At 42.4% G+C, this 13,479-nt stretch overlaps 1 protein-coding gene across 2 annotated transcripts in view; it reads left to right on the top strand.

The window, feature by feature from the left end:
* Nucleotides 1-1,666: 1,666 nt before the first annotated feature.
* Nucleotides 1,667-13,479, top strand: part of ARFGEF2 (ADP ribosylation factor guanine nucleotide exchange factor 2) — a 144,746-nt gene continuing 132,933 nt past the window's right edge. For both annotated transcript variants that reach the window (XM_030213057.1, XM_030213056.1), the window contains exons 1-2: nucleotides 1,667-1,919; nucleotides 10,855-10,885. In XM_030213057.1, the coding sequence (XP_030068917.1) occupies nucleotides 1,796-1,919; nucleotides 10,855-10,885 (155 nt within the window). In that variant the 5' untranslated portion in view covers nucleotides 1,667-1,795. The remainder of the gene's footprint in view (nucleotides 1,920-10,854; nucleotides 10,886-13,479) is intronic.

Below are 13,479 nucleotides of genomic sequence, written 5' to 3'. Positions count from 1 at the left end.
CTCTGTGGAATCTGTTTTGAGGATATACAGGAAACCTCTTTCACTTAATTCCTCCACTGATTTGGAATGGGCTCCTTTCATGCATTAGAAGAGAACCCAGTTTCACCAAATTTAAGATAGTGAAAAAGCCATATTTTGAGGGCTACCTTCTCCTGTGAACTATGATCATTCTTTGTGTATAGGATGAGGCGGATTCCACGTTACCCTGTTTTCAGCAGTGCTTTCTTGCTCATGTTTTTGACAGCAAACTCCCTGTATGCCTGTATTCATTATCCTTGTGTTTCGCCCCAGTTTCTGGTATGTTTGTGTGGTTATTGTCATAGAACATGCTGTTATAAATGCTTTATTTATGTATACATGCATTTATTTTTTGGATTTCTCACCCCCTTGCTGTTGTTAATGGAGGGTGGTCACTGTAGCACAGCTGGTGGGGAGGCCAGGCCAGGCCCTGCCTTGCTAGCTGAACAAGAGGCAGCATGGAGGAAGCTGAGCAGTGGCACACCCCAGACTCTCTTTCACAAACACAGACCCCCCCCCCCCCCCAAAAAAAAAAATTTACTCACCTACACACCAGGTGGAGGAGTGGCCTAGTGGTTAGGGTGGTGGACTTTGGTCCTGGGGAACTGAGGAACAGAGTTCGATTCCCACTTCAGGCACAGGCAGCTCCATGTGACTCTGGGCAAGTCACTTAACCCTCCATTGCCCCATGTAAGCCTCAATGAGCCTGCCATGAGTGGGAAAGTGTGGGGTACAAATGTAACAAAAATAAAATAGATACTATTGGAGATTCTACATGGAATGTTCATGGTATGTTGCTACTATTGGAGGTTCTACATGGAATGTTGCTATTCCACTAGCTAGCAATTCCATGTAGAAGGCTGCACAGGCTTCTGTTTCTGTGAGTCTGTGTGGCCACATTGGTGATCTGCAAGGGCCGACTTCTACATGGAATGTTGCTAGTGGAATAGCAACATTCCATGTAGAATCTCCAATAGTAGCAACATTCCATGTAGAATCTCAAATAGTTGCAACAGTGGAGGAGTGGCCTAGTGGTTAGGGTGGTGGACTTTGGCCCTGGGGAACTGAGTTCAATTCCCACTTCAGGCACAGGCAGCTCCTTGTGACTCTGGCCAAGTCACTTAACCCTCCATTGCCGCATTGAGCCTGCCATGAGTGGGAAAGTACGGGGTACAAATGTAATAAAAATACCCAGACTCCTCAGCTCACAATCCATGCACACAGATGCCCTCCCTTCCTATCACACCCTTTAGACCTGAGTTTCCAAGGATTTAGGGCGCGTAAGGGCAGTGTCGCGGACCTTGTTATGAAGTGCTCATAACAAGGTACGCGCATTAACACCCACCCACCCCACTACTAAAAAGCATTTACCGGGATTCGGCCTACTGCTGCCCAACAAGTACCCTACAACAGGATGACGTCCAGTTCCTTCCCAGAACCCGCCTTTAACCCCCGCCGCCAGAAAGTGACAGCGGCGCGCCCGGGCCGAGTCCGACCTTCTTCCATCTGACGTCACAAAAGACGCGGTGACGTCACTCCACGGCCTCCTTCCCTCCCTCCCTCCGGCGTCTCAAGACCTTTGCTTTTTTTTTGCCAGGCTGGAAGGGTTGAAACAGAGAGAAAGAGAAGAACACACGCGCGGCGCGTGTGTCACGTGACGACGTCCAACATGGCGGCGCAGTGCTGAGGTAGCGCTGTCACTTCCTGATGGGGCTCTGGGCCGCCTCCTTGTACGGTTGGGCGCGAGAGAGCGGGCCGAGCTGGGGCTAGAGAGGTCATGCAGCAGGAGTGCCAGACGAAAAGCATGTTCCTGTCGCGGGCCCTGGAGAAGATACTGTCCGACAAGGAAGTGAAGCGCTCCCAGTACTCGCAGTTGCGCAAAGCTTGTGAGGTGGCCCTAGGTAAGCCCGGGGGAGGAGGGGGTGCAGCTCTGCATAAGCACGCGTGTTTATTCTGCATAGGATTTATCGGGCCCAGGGGGGTGTCTTTGCCTCAGCTTGAAGCTCAAAAAAGTGTACTCCTGGTGCTTGTCAGCCTCTGATATAATGACATGACAAGCCTGCTTCTGAGGCCTTCCATTGAGGTTTCTGACAGCGTTCCTGTATCCCAGGCTACCTCCGGGCCTCCCAGCAAACACCTTTCCATTGGCGACTTCCAGCCTGCCTGGAGTTTTTTCAGATCCTGGCGCTAAGGATTTTGGGATTTGTAGTTCTGCATCTTTATAATGAGGAAGCTGAACGATACTGCCCAGGCTTCAAAGGATGAAAGCTTAAGGGAGCAGGACTGGCTCAGCTGCCCCTGATGGGTTGAGAGAGAGAGAGAGAGTAACTACTGACTTGATTGTGAGGGCAAGAAAAAGGGTTCTTGAGGGGCAAAATGAATATTTGTTTTATTTAGTGACAATGTACACATTTTCATTGTTTAGCCACTTGGAGTTTGGCAGTTTACCCGTTTCAGGCCTAGGCACAAGATAGAAATTTTCTAGTCTCATAGGTTTGATTTTTATGAATTGCTTACACATGCTGAAATTTTCTTGACTGGCTTATCTAAAACTTTTAATATACCTATTATTGTTTTCTTATTTGTACTGGATTGCATGACTTGGCCCAGAGCCGAAAGTAACTCAGTCCCCTGGTACCAAAATACGAGAGGTTGTATTTTCCATGTGTTTATGTTTAAGACTATACTTATCCAGTAATGTGTCATAATGTTAGATAGCTGGTTTGTCTGCTGTAGAACACAAAATGTCAAATTCTCTAGTTTTACATGAAGTAGCCAGATGCATTCAGACTGTGGTATTTACACAGATGTAGATTAAGCAGGTTAAGCATTAATCCCTGTTTGGCATGACTTGATCATGTCCTGTGTACAAAATTAGTTTTGTTCAACTGTTATAAGGAGAGCTGTAATCTTGTTATGGGAAAAAAAATCTGATTGGTTTTTAAAAGAGCTGAGTATTTAATATGATGTGTGCACAAATCATGGCAATCAAACTATTAACGTATTATTTTGGCAATTAATGTGCCATAACTGCAAAACGTCTGTGTTAACAGTTGGGAGTTGTTCTCAGCATCTTCCCATATAGTTAAGGCAGTTGTGGAGACTCATTTTCAAAGCACATAGCAATGAGCACCATAATCTATTTACTGCTCACTAACCTTTCCTTTTGAGGTTGCTTTAAAGGTTTTGCATTATTTTTGCCATGTTAACATTTGACATGCAGTAAAGTAGCCACCCATTCTCCACCTTTTTCTGGAATAGGCAGGACTAAGTTCTATATTTCACGCCTAAATGAAATTCACCTAAGTGTATTCTATAAAGTATGCCTTTAATTTAGGCATACTTTATAGAATAAACCTAAATTTCTTCATTGTATATAGGTTATCAATAGAAATCAAACAAAATAAAACATGGAAAAGAAAATAAGATGATACCTTTTTTATTGGACATAACTTAATACATTTCTTGATTAGCTTTCGAAGGTTGCCCTTCTTCCTCAGATCGGAAATAAGCAAATGTGCTAGCTGACAGTGTATATAAGTGAAAACATTCAAGCATTACTATGACAGTCTGACAGGGTGGGAGGATGGGGATGGGTAGGAGGTATGCATGGGGACATCAAAGCATATCATTGATATTCTAACAGGATGGGTGTGGATAGGTGAGTTGAGGGGTGATCAACAGAGAAATACAGCTTTATGGTTTATAATGGGCTAGGAACCCCAGGTCCTTGTTAAGTCCTTTCTGTTGGGTGTTAAAATATTCAATCATTCTGACTTCAAAGGTCTTGTATGATTTAAAGTTACCTTTCAGGATTCTCACTGTGAAGTCACTGGTACAGTGTCCTGGTCCTGTAAAATGCTGACCAACAGGGGTGGGAGCCCTACTGGCACCAGTATTGTTCATCCTCCCACCCTGTCAGACTGTCATAGTAATGCTTGAATGTTTTCACTTATATACACTGTCAGCTAGCACATTTGCTTATTTCCGATCTGAGGAAGAAGGGCAACCTTCGAAAGCTAATCAAGAAATGTATTAAGTTATGTCCAATAAAAAAGGTATCATCTTATTTTCTTTTCCATGTTTTATTTTGTTTGATTTCTATTGATAACCTTTAAGAGTGGACTAACACGGCTACCACACCTCTCTACTCATTGTATATAGAATGTGCCGAGCGCTGATCTGCATGACTAAACGTAGTCGCAAGCAGTTACTCCAAGTAAAGCTTTGTTTAAATTCTGATGTCTAAATTATCCATGGTTTGGGTATATTCTATAACAACACGCATACATTTTAGAAATGCCCATGGCCATGCCCACTTTTCAACTACGTGACTTAGGATTTACATTCACCACGTTACAGAATACGCTTAGAATAGAAAAAAGATGCGAATCGCCAATGGCAATGTTGAGAAAAATAATTTATTCACCACATTATTTAAAATAGGCCTGACACAGCCGTGTTTCACCCTCCTAAAGGGCTGCGTCAGGGGCTAGCATATAGCAACCCACTAAATGCTGCTACTGCTTCTCAGGAGAGGAGTTGTTTTAGTCCAGTAGGTGGAATTGGTTTTACTGCACCACTGGGTTGTTATATGCTAGCCCCTGACGCAGCCCTTTAGGAGGACAAAAAGTGGCCGTGTCGGGCCTATTTTAAATAATATGGTGAATAAATTATTTTTCTCAACATTGCCATTGGTGATTCGCATCTTTTTTTCCTATTCCGTGCTGGATCGTGATAATTGCCTGCCTATTTGTTTCCTTGGACAGAATGCCTTTAGATAGTTCACATAAAATTAATGCCAGTGCTGATTAGTAACATCAAATTATCAACACTAATTAACTTGTTAACCAATTAGCTTATGTGAATTGTTATGGCATACACTTCGATTTCTGCGTGGATATCTCTGTGCAATATATAGAATCCTGGGTCAATATGAGGATTAGCGTTCACTATAAAGCACAGTAACTCCTTAACCCACTTTAGTATATAAGGCCTAATATGATTTAATGCCACTAACTGCATAATCAATGTTGTTTGAAGTAGTTATAGTTTTAAGAATACTACTTTAAGTAGCTGAAGTACTGGTCTTGAACATAGATTAGGTACAGGCCTGTGGTGCTTAGGGATAATATTTCAAACTGTTTGAATTTTACTATGTTTGGGTTTTTTTTTTTTTTTTGCTTTTTGTTTGTTTTTTTGTAATCCTGTCACAATCTGAATGTAGTTTAGAAAACAGAAAAATAATAAATGAAATGGAAAGAGCAGTGAAACCACCCTAATTGTAGGCCAATTTTACAATTGTAAGCTCAATTTGTTGTACACAAATCTAGATACAGTATAGTTGTTTTAACCTGAAAGTTCTACACCTTTCGGCACCCTGATTAATCTAAAACCTATTAGGCAATAGTGCTATGAATCTTACTTTCATGACGTCACAGAGTTTTCCTCACTATTTTATAGTGTTCCACCTAATCCAGCTGTTGCAGTGATAGTCTTTAGCCAAAGGTCACAGATCATAGCTCTGTAGAGGAGTAACCTAGTGCAGTGCTTCTCAATCCAGTCCTTAGGGCACACCTACCTGGGTACATAAGCATCGCTATACTGGGACAAAGCAAAAGTCCATTGAACCCAGTATCCTGTTTCCAACAATGGGCAATGCAGGTCAGAAGTACCTGCCAAGATACCAAAAGAGCAAAACAGATTTTTGCGGCTTATCCCAAGAATAAACAGTGGGTTTTCCCAAAACTGGGTTAATAATGGTTTATGGACTTATTTTTTTAGGAACTTATCCAAACCTTTTTTTAAACCCAGGTAAGCTAACTGCTTTTACCACGCGTAATGCTTGAGACACCCATATATTCCTATGGGTGTCTTTAGTGTTAGCTTGTCCTAAAAAGTTAATGCGGCTTAGTAAATAGGGCCCTAAATGACCTCATTAACATTAGTTTGAGTACATTTAAATGCAGTTTGTTGCCATCTTTGGCGCCTACATTGTTTTCTGCGCTAGAGCCATCCGAACGTTATTCACACATTGTGCGCACTAGTCCGGTGCTAATTGACTCTAATGCTGGCATTAGGTTTTGAGCATTGGCCACCTGGAGAGCAGAACCTGGCCTCGGAACTCAAACTTGGGTTTCCTGTCAGCTGCTGCTGTGGCACGTAGTCAGCCCTAGATAATTTAAAAAAAAAATCCAAGGCATCGTCTCTTGACGATAAAGTCATTGGTAGCACACTTTTATAATCAAGGGTTTAGCTTTTGGGCTTTGAAAGTCTAAATTATGCATCTTGTGATGGCTTAATGCAAGGTAAATTAATTTTTATGTGCTGAAGTACTGTTAAAAAAATGAATATTATTTGGCCATGTGATCTGATGTAGACGCATTTTAACAGATATTGAAAATTTGAGGTTGTCAGGTGTAGCAAGTTTTTCTTCTTTATTTCCTGCAATAAAGTTTTACCTCCAGAGCTCGGTTCAGAGTCCAATCTGATGTAAGTGAGAGAGGAAGTATAGCGATAGTCCTGTGTCTATTACTCATCATAGAAACATCCACACTTCCCTGGACACTCTCATATATCATTTTACAAAAGTGATATTTGCTTAAGGGTAGGAGCAAAGATGTGATTCTAGGTAATTAGAAACATGTTTGCTTATGGTGAGGAAATTGTGTTGAGCACGTAAGCCAAAGTAAGTTTCTACTCGTATCCAATGCTCTGAAGCATAGTCATTGGTTTCTGCTTGTCTTCAGAGGAAAAATAATAAGCTACATGTTTGTTTTTTTTTTTTTTTTGTTACATTTGTACCCCGCGCTTTCCCACTCATGGCAGGCTCAATGCGGCTTACATGGGGCAATGGAGGGTTAAGTGACTTGCCCAGAGTCACAAGGAGCTGCCTGTGCCTGAAGTGGGAATCAAACTCAGTTCCTCAGTTCCCCAGGACCAAAGTCCACCACCCTAACCACTAGGCCACTCCTCCACTCACGGCCACTCCTCCACTGTCTCTTAAAGGGGCCAGTGATGGGATATATAAACCCCTACTTGCCATCAGCACCCCAAGAGTGCAAACCCTATCCCCTTCACCACTCTGAAGCCTACCAGGGGGGAGGGGGGGGAGTCCAGGTGGCAAAAGCAATCCCCCAGCTCCTCTTGCCCCATCATTTTGCATCTTCAAAATGGTGACTTTAGATCTGTAGCGGTAGTCTTGAGTTACTACCAGTAGTGGTCAACCTGCTAAATAAGGCTTGGGTGCTTCAGCAAGAGGGGAAGCTGGCTTATAACCCTGCGAAGCATGCTGAGTCTGAAGCCCGCTGAGGGTGTGTTGGAGCAGTTGAATTTAAGATTGAAGCCAGTTTTAACCTTGTAAACCTGTCTGTGGTCACCATAGAGAGCATTTGGGCAGTTCTGATAAAACTTGATTCCACTGTTGTTAAATGTTCTTTAGATATTGCAGATATCAAACATAAATGGCAAGAGGCGTACTCACTCGCAAATGCGCAGTAGAGACCCTCTCTGTCCTGCCCCCGCGTCAATACGTGATGACGGGGGGGGGGGGCTTGACAGAGAGGGAACCTGCGCACCTGCGTGAGTGAGGGAACCGCTCCCCCCCCCCCCCCACCCAGGGTTGCCGCTACCGCTCCCCCCACCCACCCAGAGTCGCCACCGCCACCACCCACCCTCCACCCGGGCCGGGTACCTGGCTTCACTATTCAAACCGCCGGAACACAGCTCATCTGAGCTGCCGTTGGCCTTCCTTACCTGCCTGTGTCCCGTCCTCGCAGTTTGAATAGTGTAACCAGGTACCCGGCCCGGGTGGAGGGGTGGCGGAGGGGACTCCGGGGGGGGGGCGGCGGTGGCGACTCCAGTGGGGAGGGAAGGGGCGGCGGCGACCTATCCGGGGGGGGGGGCTTTCAAATCCCCCCCCCCTTCCTTTACTAGCCCGTTTTTACGGGCTCAACGGCTAGTTGTTACCATGTCTCGCAATGTGGCAGTATTAATGCATAATAGGAGTCTTGCTTCATGTAATTTAAAGAAAATTTTGAGGTTTTTTTTTTTTTTAGAGAGGTTGAAGATGTGAATGTTGCTTTGATTCAGATTTGCTTAGATTTTACAAATGAGGAAGAAATTCAGTGTTCTTGTGAAGATACTGTTGTAAAGTAAATGGTGTTCTTTAAGATTTGTGTCCTTTATACAAAGAAAGTTTTTAGCCCTGGCTGTAGCATGGGTGAGAGTTATGACATTGTGTTTGTGTATATAATGTAGACCTTCTCCACCCCCCCCCCCCTTCATTTTCTTTTATTTTTCTTTTTAATATTCTGTTACGGTGGTCAGTTTATTTCCTTCTTTTAATTTGTAGTGTAATGTTTTGTCTGTCTGTCTTTTATTTGAATTTAGCTCACACCTTTTATTTGTTTGTTTTTTGTTCCTTTCTTGATGGATGTGTGTTTTGTTGATCTGGTTATTGTTTTTCTTTGACAAGCGATCTCTTGTGCTGTAAATTTGGAAGCTTGCATAAATTAAAATAAGAAATTTTTTTTTACTGGAATGAATTGCTGCTGTTGCGCATTAAGGGCCTCTCTCTTATCAAACCGCACTTTGCCGTCATTGCTGAATGGAAACCACTAGTGCGGCTTGATAAGGGGCCCTAAATTACAGAATTTTTTTTCAGCTGTTCCAATTTTTTAATGAATATTTTGTTCTTAATTACATGTGTTTGTAGCACTTGTGAAATTTATAGTACCACTTACATAGGGTTCCTGTTACAAAGCAGAGTGCTGAATGCAAAGAAGCCCATTCAATTCCCATGGGCTTCTTAGAATTCAGTGCACACTAATCAGTAGTGCTACTGTATAAAAGGTGCCCATACCCCCAAATTCTATAAATTGCACTTTAAATTGCACATGCACCCAATTTGCGTGCACAATTTAAATGAATAATGATCCAGTTAGCACCAATAATTGGGACCTAACAGTGCTAATTGGTGTTAATTAAAAATGATGTACATATGCGCCTGGATCCACGCGTGGCTCCAAAAAGGGGGTGTGGCTATGGGGGGGGGGGGGGGCATGAGCAGGTCAAGGTTTTGCGTGCAGGGATTTACATCAAGGTTTCGTTGATGTAAATGGTCGTACCTAAATATTGTTGCAGTTCCCAGCACTTAGTGCTATTCTGTAAACGTTACCTAACTTTGAGTGCTGTTTCTAAAATAGTGCTAAGCTTTGGTTTGGTTTTGCGCCGATCTTTAGGCACCATTTACTGAATTTACCCCATAATATTCAGAAATCTCCTTGAGAAAGATGCATTTCAATGAAACTTGGCCATCTTGTGGGAATTGTACATTTTTATCATAGTTTGTTGAATTTTTAAATATCTTACCTTAACATTTTCAAGCACTTTTTGACTATATTAAACATGGGTCTTTGTGACACAGAGTAATTTGTAAATATGATCACTGGTTTTTATGCACTTCATTATGCGTTGTTGTGGTGCGGTGGTGGTTCATTTTTTGATGTATTTTGCTTGTTACTGAGATGCTTTGTTACTCTTGCTTTTGCATACATGATTCATATTTTATTTTTTATTTGGTTGCCTTTTTTTAAAGTATTTTGTAAAGGTTTAATTTAAAATTTGTTCTCTTGCCTACTTCCAGCCATGAACGATTGTCAAATTGCCATGTATCTTATCAGAAAGGTAGTAATATTACATGTCAAAGGGTTTTAGTCTTAAAAGTTATATAATATTGGGATTTATTAACTGCCTTTATGAAGAGATTCAGTTTAAGATAAAACTTATAATTCTGTTAACAGCATAACAATAGTAAAATAATCAAGAATAAACATAAATACAATAAGGGCCCTGTTTACTATGGTGCGTTAGTGTTTTTAGCACGCCTGCACTTAGCATGTGCGCTAACCATGTAGGCGCCTATAGGGATATTGTGGGGACATACATGGTTAATGCAAGTACATGGTTAATGTGCGTTAAAAATGTTAACACGCCTGTAACGCTGCTTAGTAAATAGGGTCCTAAATGAGGTAAACTTGAAAACAGTGAATTCAAACCTAATAATAGAAGTACCCTGAAACAGTATCAAAAATATACACATTTAACAGCACTGGATATTTATTCCAACTGAGCTAGGAACCCAAAGGAGTGGGGGGGGGGGGGGGGGGGGGGGGGGAACTGGTGGGTCATCAAAGTATGCGTGTATATAACACACACACTATCTATATAATATATATTGTATTTTGATTAAATAGAAAACTTGCTCTGTTGTGTTGATATTTGATTGGAAAAATGGAACCCTCCATGAGAAGAAAGTACATCACATTACAGTATACCGTCTTGGGTGAATCTCTTCATAAAGGCGGTTAATAAATCCCAATAAATAAATTAAATATATGCATTATATGTAAAATTAAAATGTATCCACAGAAATGTGTAGAGATCCTGAAGAATCCAACCTAATCAGGAGATACCAGGAAGGCCAACAAAAAAAAAACTACCACCAGTATGGCACAAGATAGATTTTCAGAACAATCGGATCCAGTGCTGCCTCCTGTCAGCAAGTGCCTGCATCAGGGGTACAACATCACATATAAATGAAATCAACATATCCTCAAATTCATTTGGGTACCAAACATCAATTTTGTGCTCTCTGTATGAGTTGTCATGGCCCAAATCTGGTTTGATTCGCACCCCTTAAATGCGTCAGACAAATCAATAATATTGTAGTTGCATAATTGAAAGAGAACTGCAGTTCACCCACTTGGTTGTTGTAATTTATCAGTTAATATAATTTGGCTTAATTTATTTTTATTTTTATTTTTTTCTGACCAGATGAAATAAAATCTGAATTGGAAAAGCAAAGGTAAGTAGTATTAATGAATTGCTGCTCTTATATGCCACATAGAATTCTAGTATTTCTTGTGCCACGTGAGTTGCATATCAACAGAGCAATGACCACTGCCAGCTGATTGGGCCATGTTTAATAACCCAATGCTGAATTCATAACTAAGTATGTGTTTCTGATGACTACAATCACATTCGGGTAAAGATCTTCATTGAATGGAATGCCCAATAAGGCATCACATCTGCTATGGACTGTCTGGATTAAGTTTAGAGATGTTCTTAGTCCACATGAAAGATCACGACCAGATACCACGTGTGGTCTTCCACAAGATGTTTCTAACTGTGGCATAACCAAATGGCTAATTTAGGGTACGCCTGAGCCCAAAGTGGATGAGTGGGAGGGCATGAAATTTTGTTTCTGCCCTTCTCCTGGTTCCCCCCAACCCCTCCCCCCCCCCCCAAAAAAAAAACCTCAAACAAACCTAAAAACAGAAATAGTTGTGCTGGTGAGGATGCCCAAGTCCCACCAGCCAAAGACCTCCTTCCAATTGGAACTCTTGCCACCAGGGCAGCTGGCAGCAGTGTCCCTGAGCAGGTTCCAGTGGTGGCGGTGCATGCTCAGAGCACGTGTGTGAAAACAGCATGTGACCAGGAGGGGCAGCAGTGGCGGTGGTTCACATTGCCGCTGGCTGCCCAGGTTGCAAGAGTTCCAACTGGGAGGAGGTCTTCAGCTGGTGGGGTTTGAGGATTCCCTGCCAGTCACACATAGGGAGCACAAATTTTGGATGGACCTGGGCCCACCCCGTGGCTATGCCTAAACTCCTGCAGTGTTTCATAAAAGTGTGTAAAAGTGCTGCTTATAGTAGAAAGGTTGCAAGTTTGTATGTTTTGCTGGAACTGTTTCAGCTTCTTCTCTGAAAATGCTTTGCCTTTTTTTATTTTTAGTGTGCAAATAAGGCCAGCAACTAATATTTTAATCTGAAATTTCATTAAATTCCAGTTTAGGTGCAACTGTTTCTTAAGTTGTTTAAAGTCCTACAGGGAGTTTAAAATATCAAGAAAGTTCATATACTGGATCCTCATTGTAGATGTGTGTGAAGAGCAGAGCACAAAGCTAGGCTCCAGGTTTCACAGGTTTCAACCCCCTCCATGTCCCACTCCCCCTCCCCCCCATCATGACCTTGAGCAAATCATTTACATTTTGGACTGATAAACTGGAACTTTATCTTGCAGAATGTAACACCTTATCTTTCCCACACTGTTGATCAGATTCTTTTCTTTTTCTTATTTTGATTTCTCTCTCATGGCTCCTTTCTGTCTACCTTTCCCTTCCTCATCTCTCTCTCTCTCTCTCCCTCCAACCCATAACAATTTCACTGCTGATTACTATTAAAAAATTATGAAAAAGTTTTGTTATATAATCTTTGTTTTATACTGCTACAGAAAAGATTATATAACAAAACTTTTTCATAATTTTTTAATAGTAATCAGCAGTGAAATTGTTATAGGTTGGGGCACCTAGGCCTTGATGCTCAAAGGTCCAGCACTAAAACCAACAGTGGATTAACATCTATTTGAGTACATTTAAACACAATTTGCAACCATCTTTGGCGGACACGCATTGTTTCACGCACTAGATGCCTCTGAACATTCTGCGCACATTAACGTGCATGCTAGTCCAACTAATTGCTAATTGCCTCTAATACCAGCGTTAGGTTTTGAGCATTGCGTCCCCTCCCCCCCCCCCCCCCCCCCCAAGTTTGCTGGGGTTTTGCATCGCGGATACTGTTAAATTTTTTTCTTCTTTTCTTTTACATCCTGGCAGACTACGTGTCCTCTCCTGTTCCTCAGCAGCCTGAGAGCCAGATGCACTAACGCCACGGAAAGAGCCCTTCCCTTACCGATCCCTTAGCGAATCGGTAAAAAAGGGGCATGCATGAAGGAAATCGCATGCAAATGAGCTGCTCGCTGTTAGCTCATTTGCACGCGATTTCCTTCCTAAGGAGGGGAAGCCAGTCGGCCAACTGAGCATGCGCAGAGCAGCCAAGTGTTATGCTGGCTGCTCTGCGCGTGCCAAAGACAGCTTCATACACGCAGACAAGCTGCGTGTATAATAGCCGTCAAATTGCCGGGCATTTTGTTAAGCAGAGGGAGAGAGCGGGACCCTAGAAAGAGAGAATTTGGGATCGGGACGTGCGAGGATTCCCAAATCAAAACTATTTGGACGTCCCTTTCGATTATGCCCCTCCAGGTCTCTTTCAGCCAATCACAGCGCGTTTAGCTGACACCAGTGACAGCTAAATGTACTGTGATTGGCTGAGAGAGACTTGGAGGGGCATAATTGAAAGGGACATCCAAATAGTTTTGATTTGGACGTCCTCGCACAGATCCCCGATTCTCTCTGGCGGTGGTTATTTCGGGCACCTTAGTTGTAAGAAAAACAAGTACAAGAGAAGGACGCCCATCACAAAATCTGAAGAAAAAAAACTTCCAAGTGCTCGTCAGGGATGTCCCTTTTTTTTTTTTTTTTTTTTTGAGTGAAGGACGTCCAAGTGTTAGGCATTTGAAAGGATGTCCCTGACGAACAGTTGAACGTTTTTTTTTTTCTTCCAA

The sequence above is a fragment of the Microcaecilia unicolor genome, chromosome 8, assembly GCF_901765095.1.
Source record: "Microcaecilia unicolor chromosome 8, aMicUni1.1, whole genome shotgun sequence".
Classification (NCBI taxonomy): Eukaryota; Metazoa; Chordata; class Amphibia; order Gymnophiona; family Siphonopidae; genus Microcaecilia; species Microcaecilia unicolor.
This window is presented reverse-complemented; position numbering and strand designations above follow the sequence as displayed.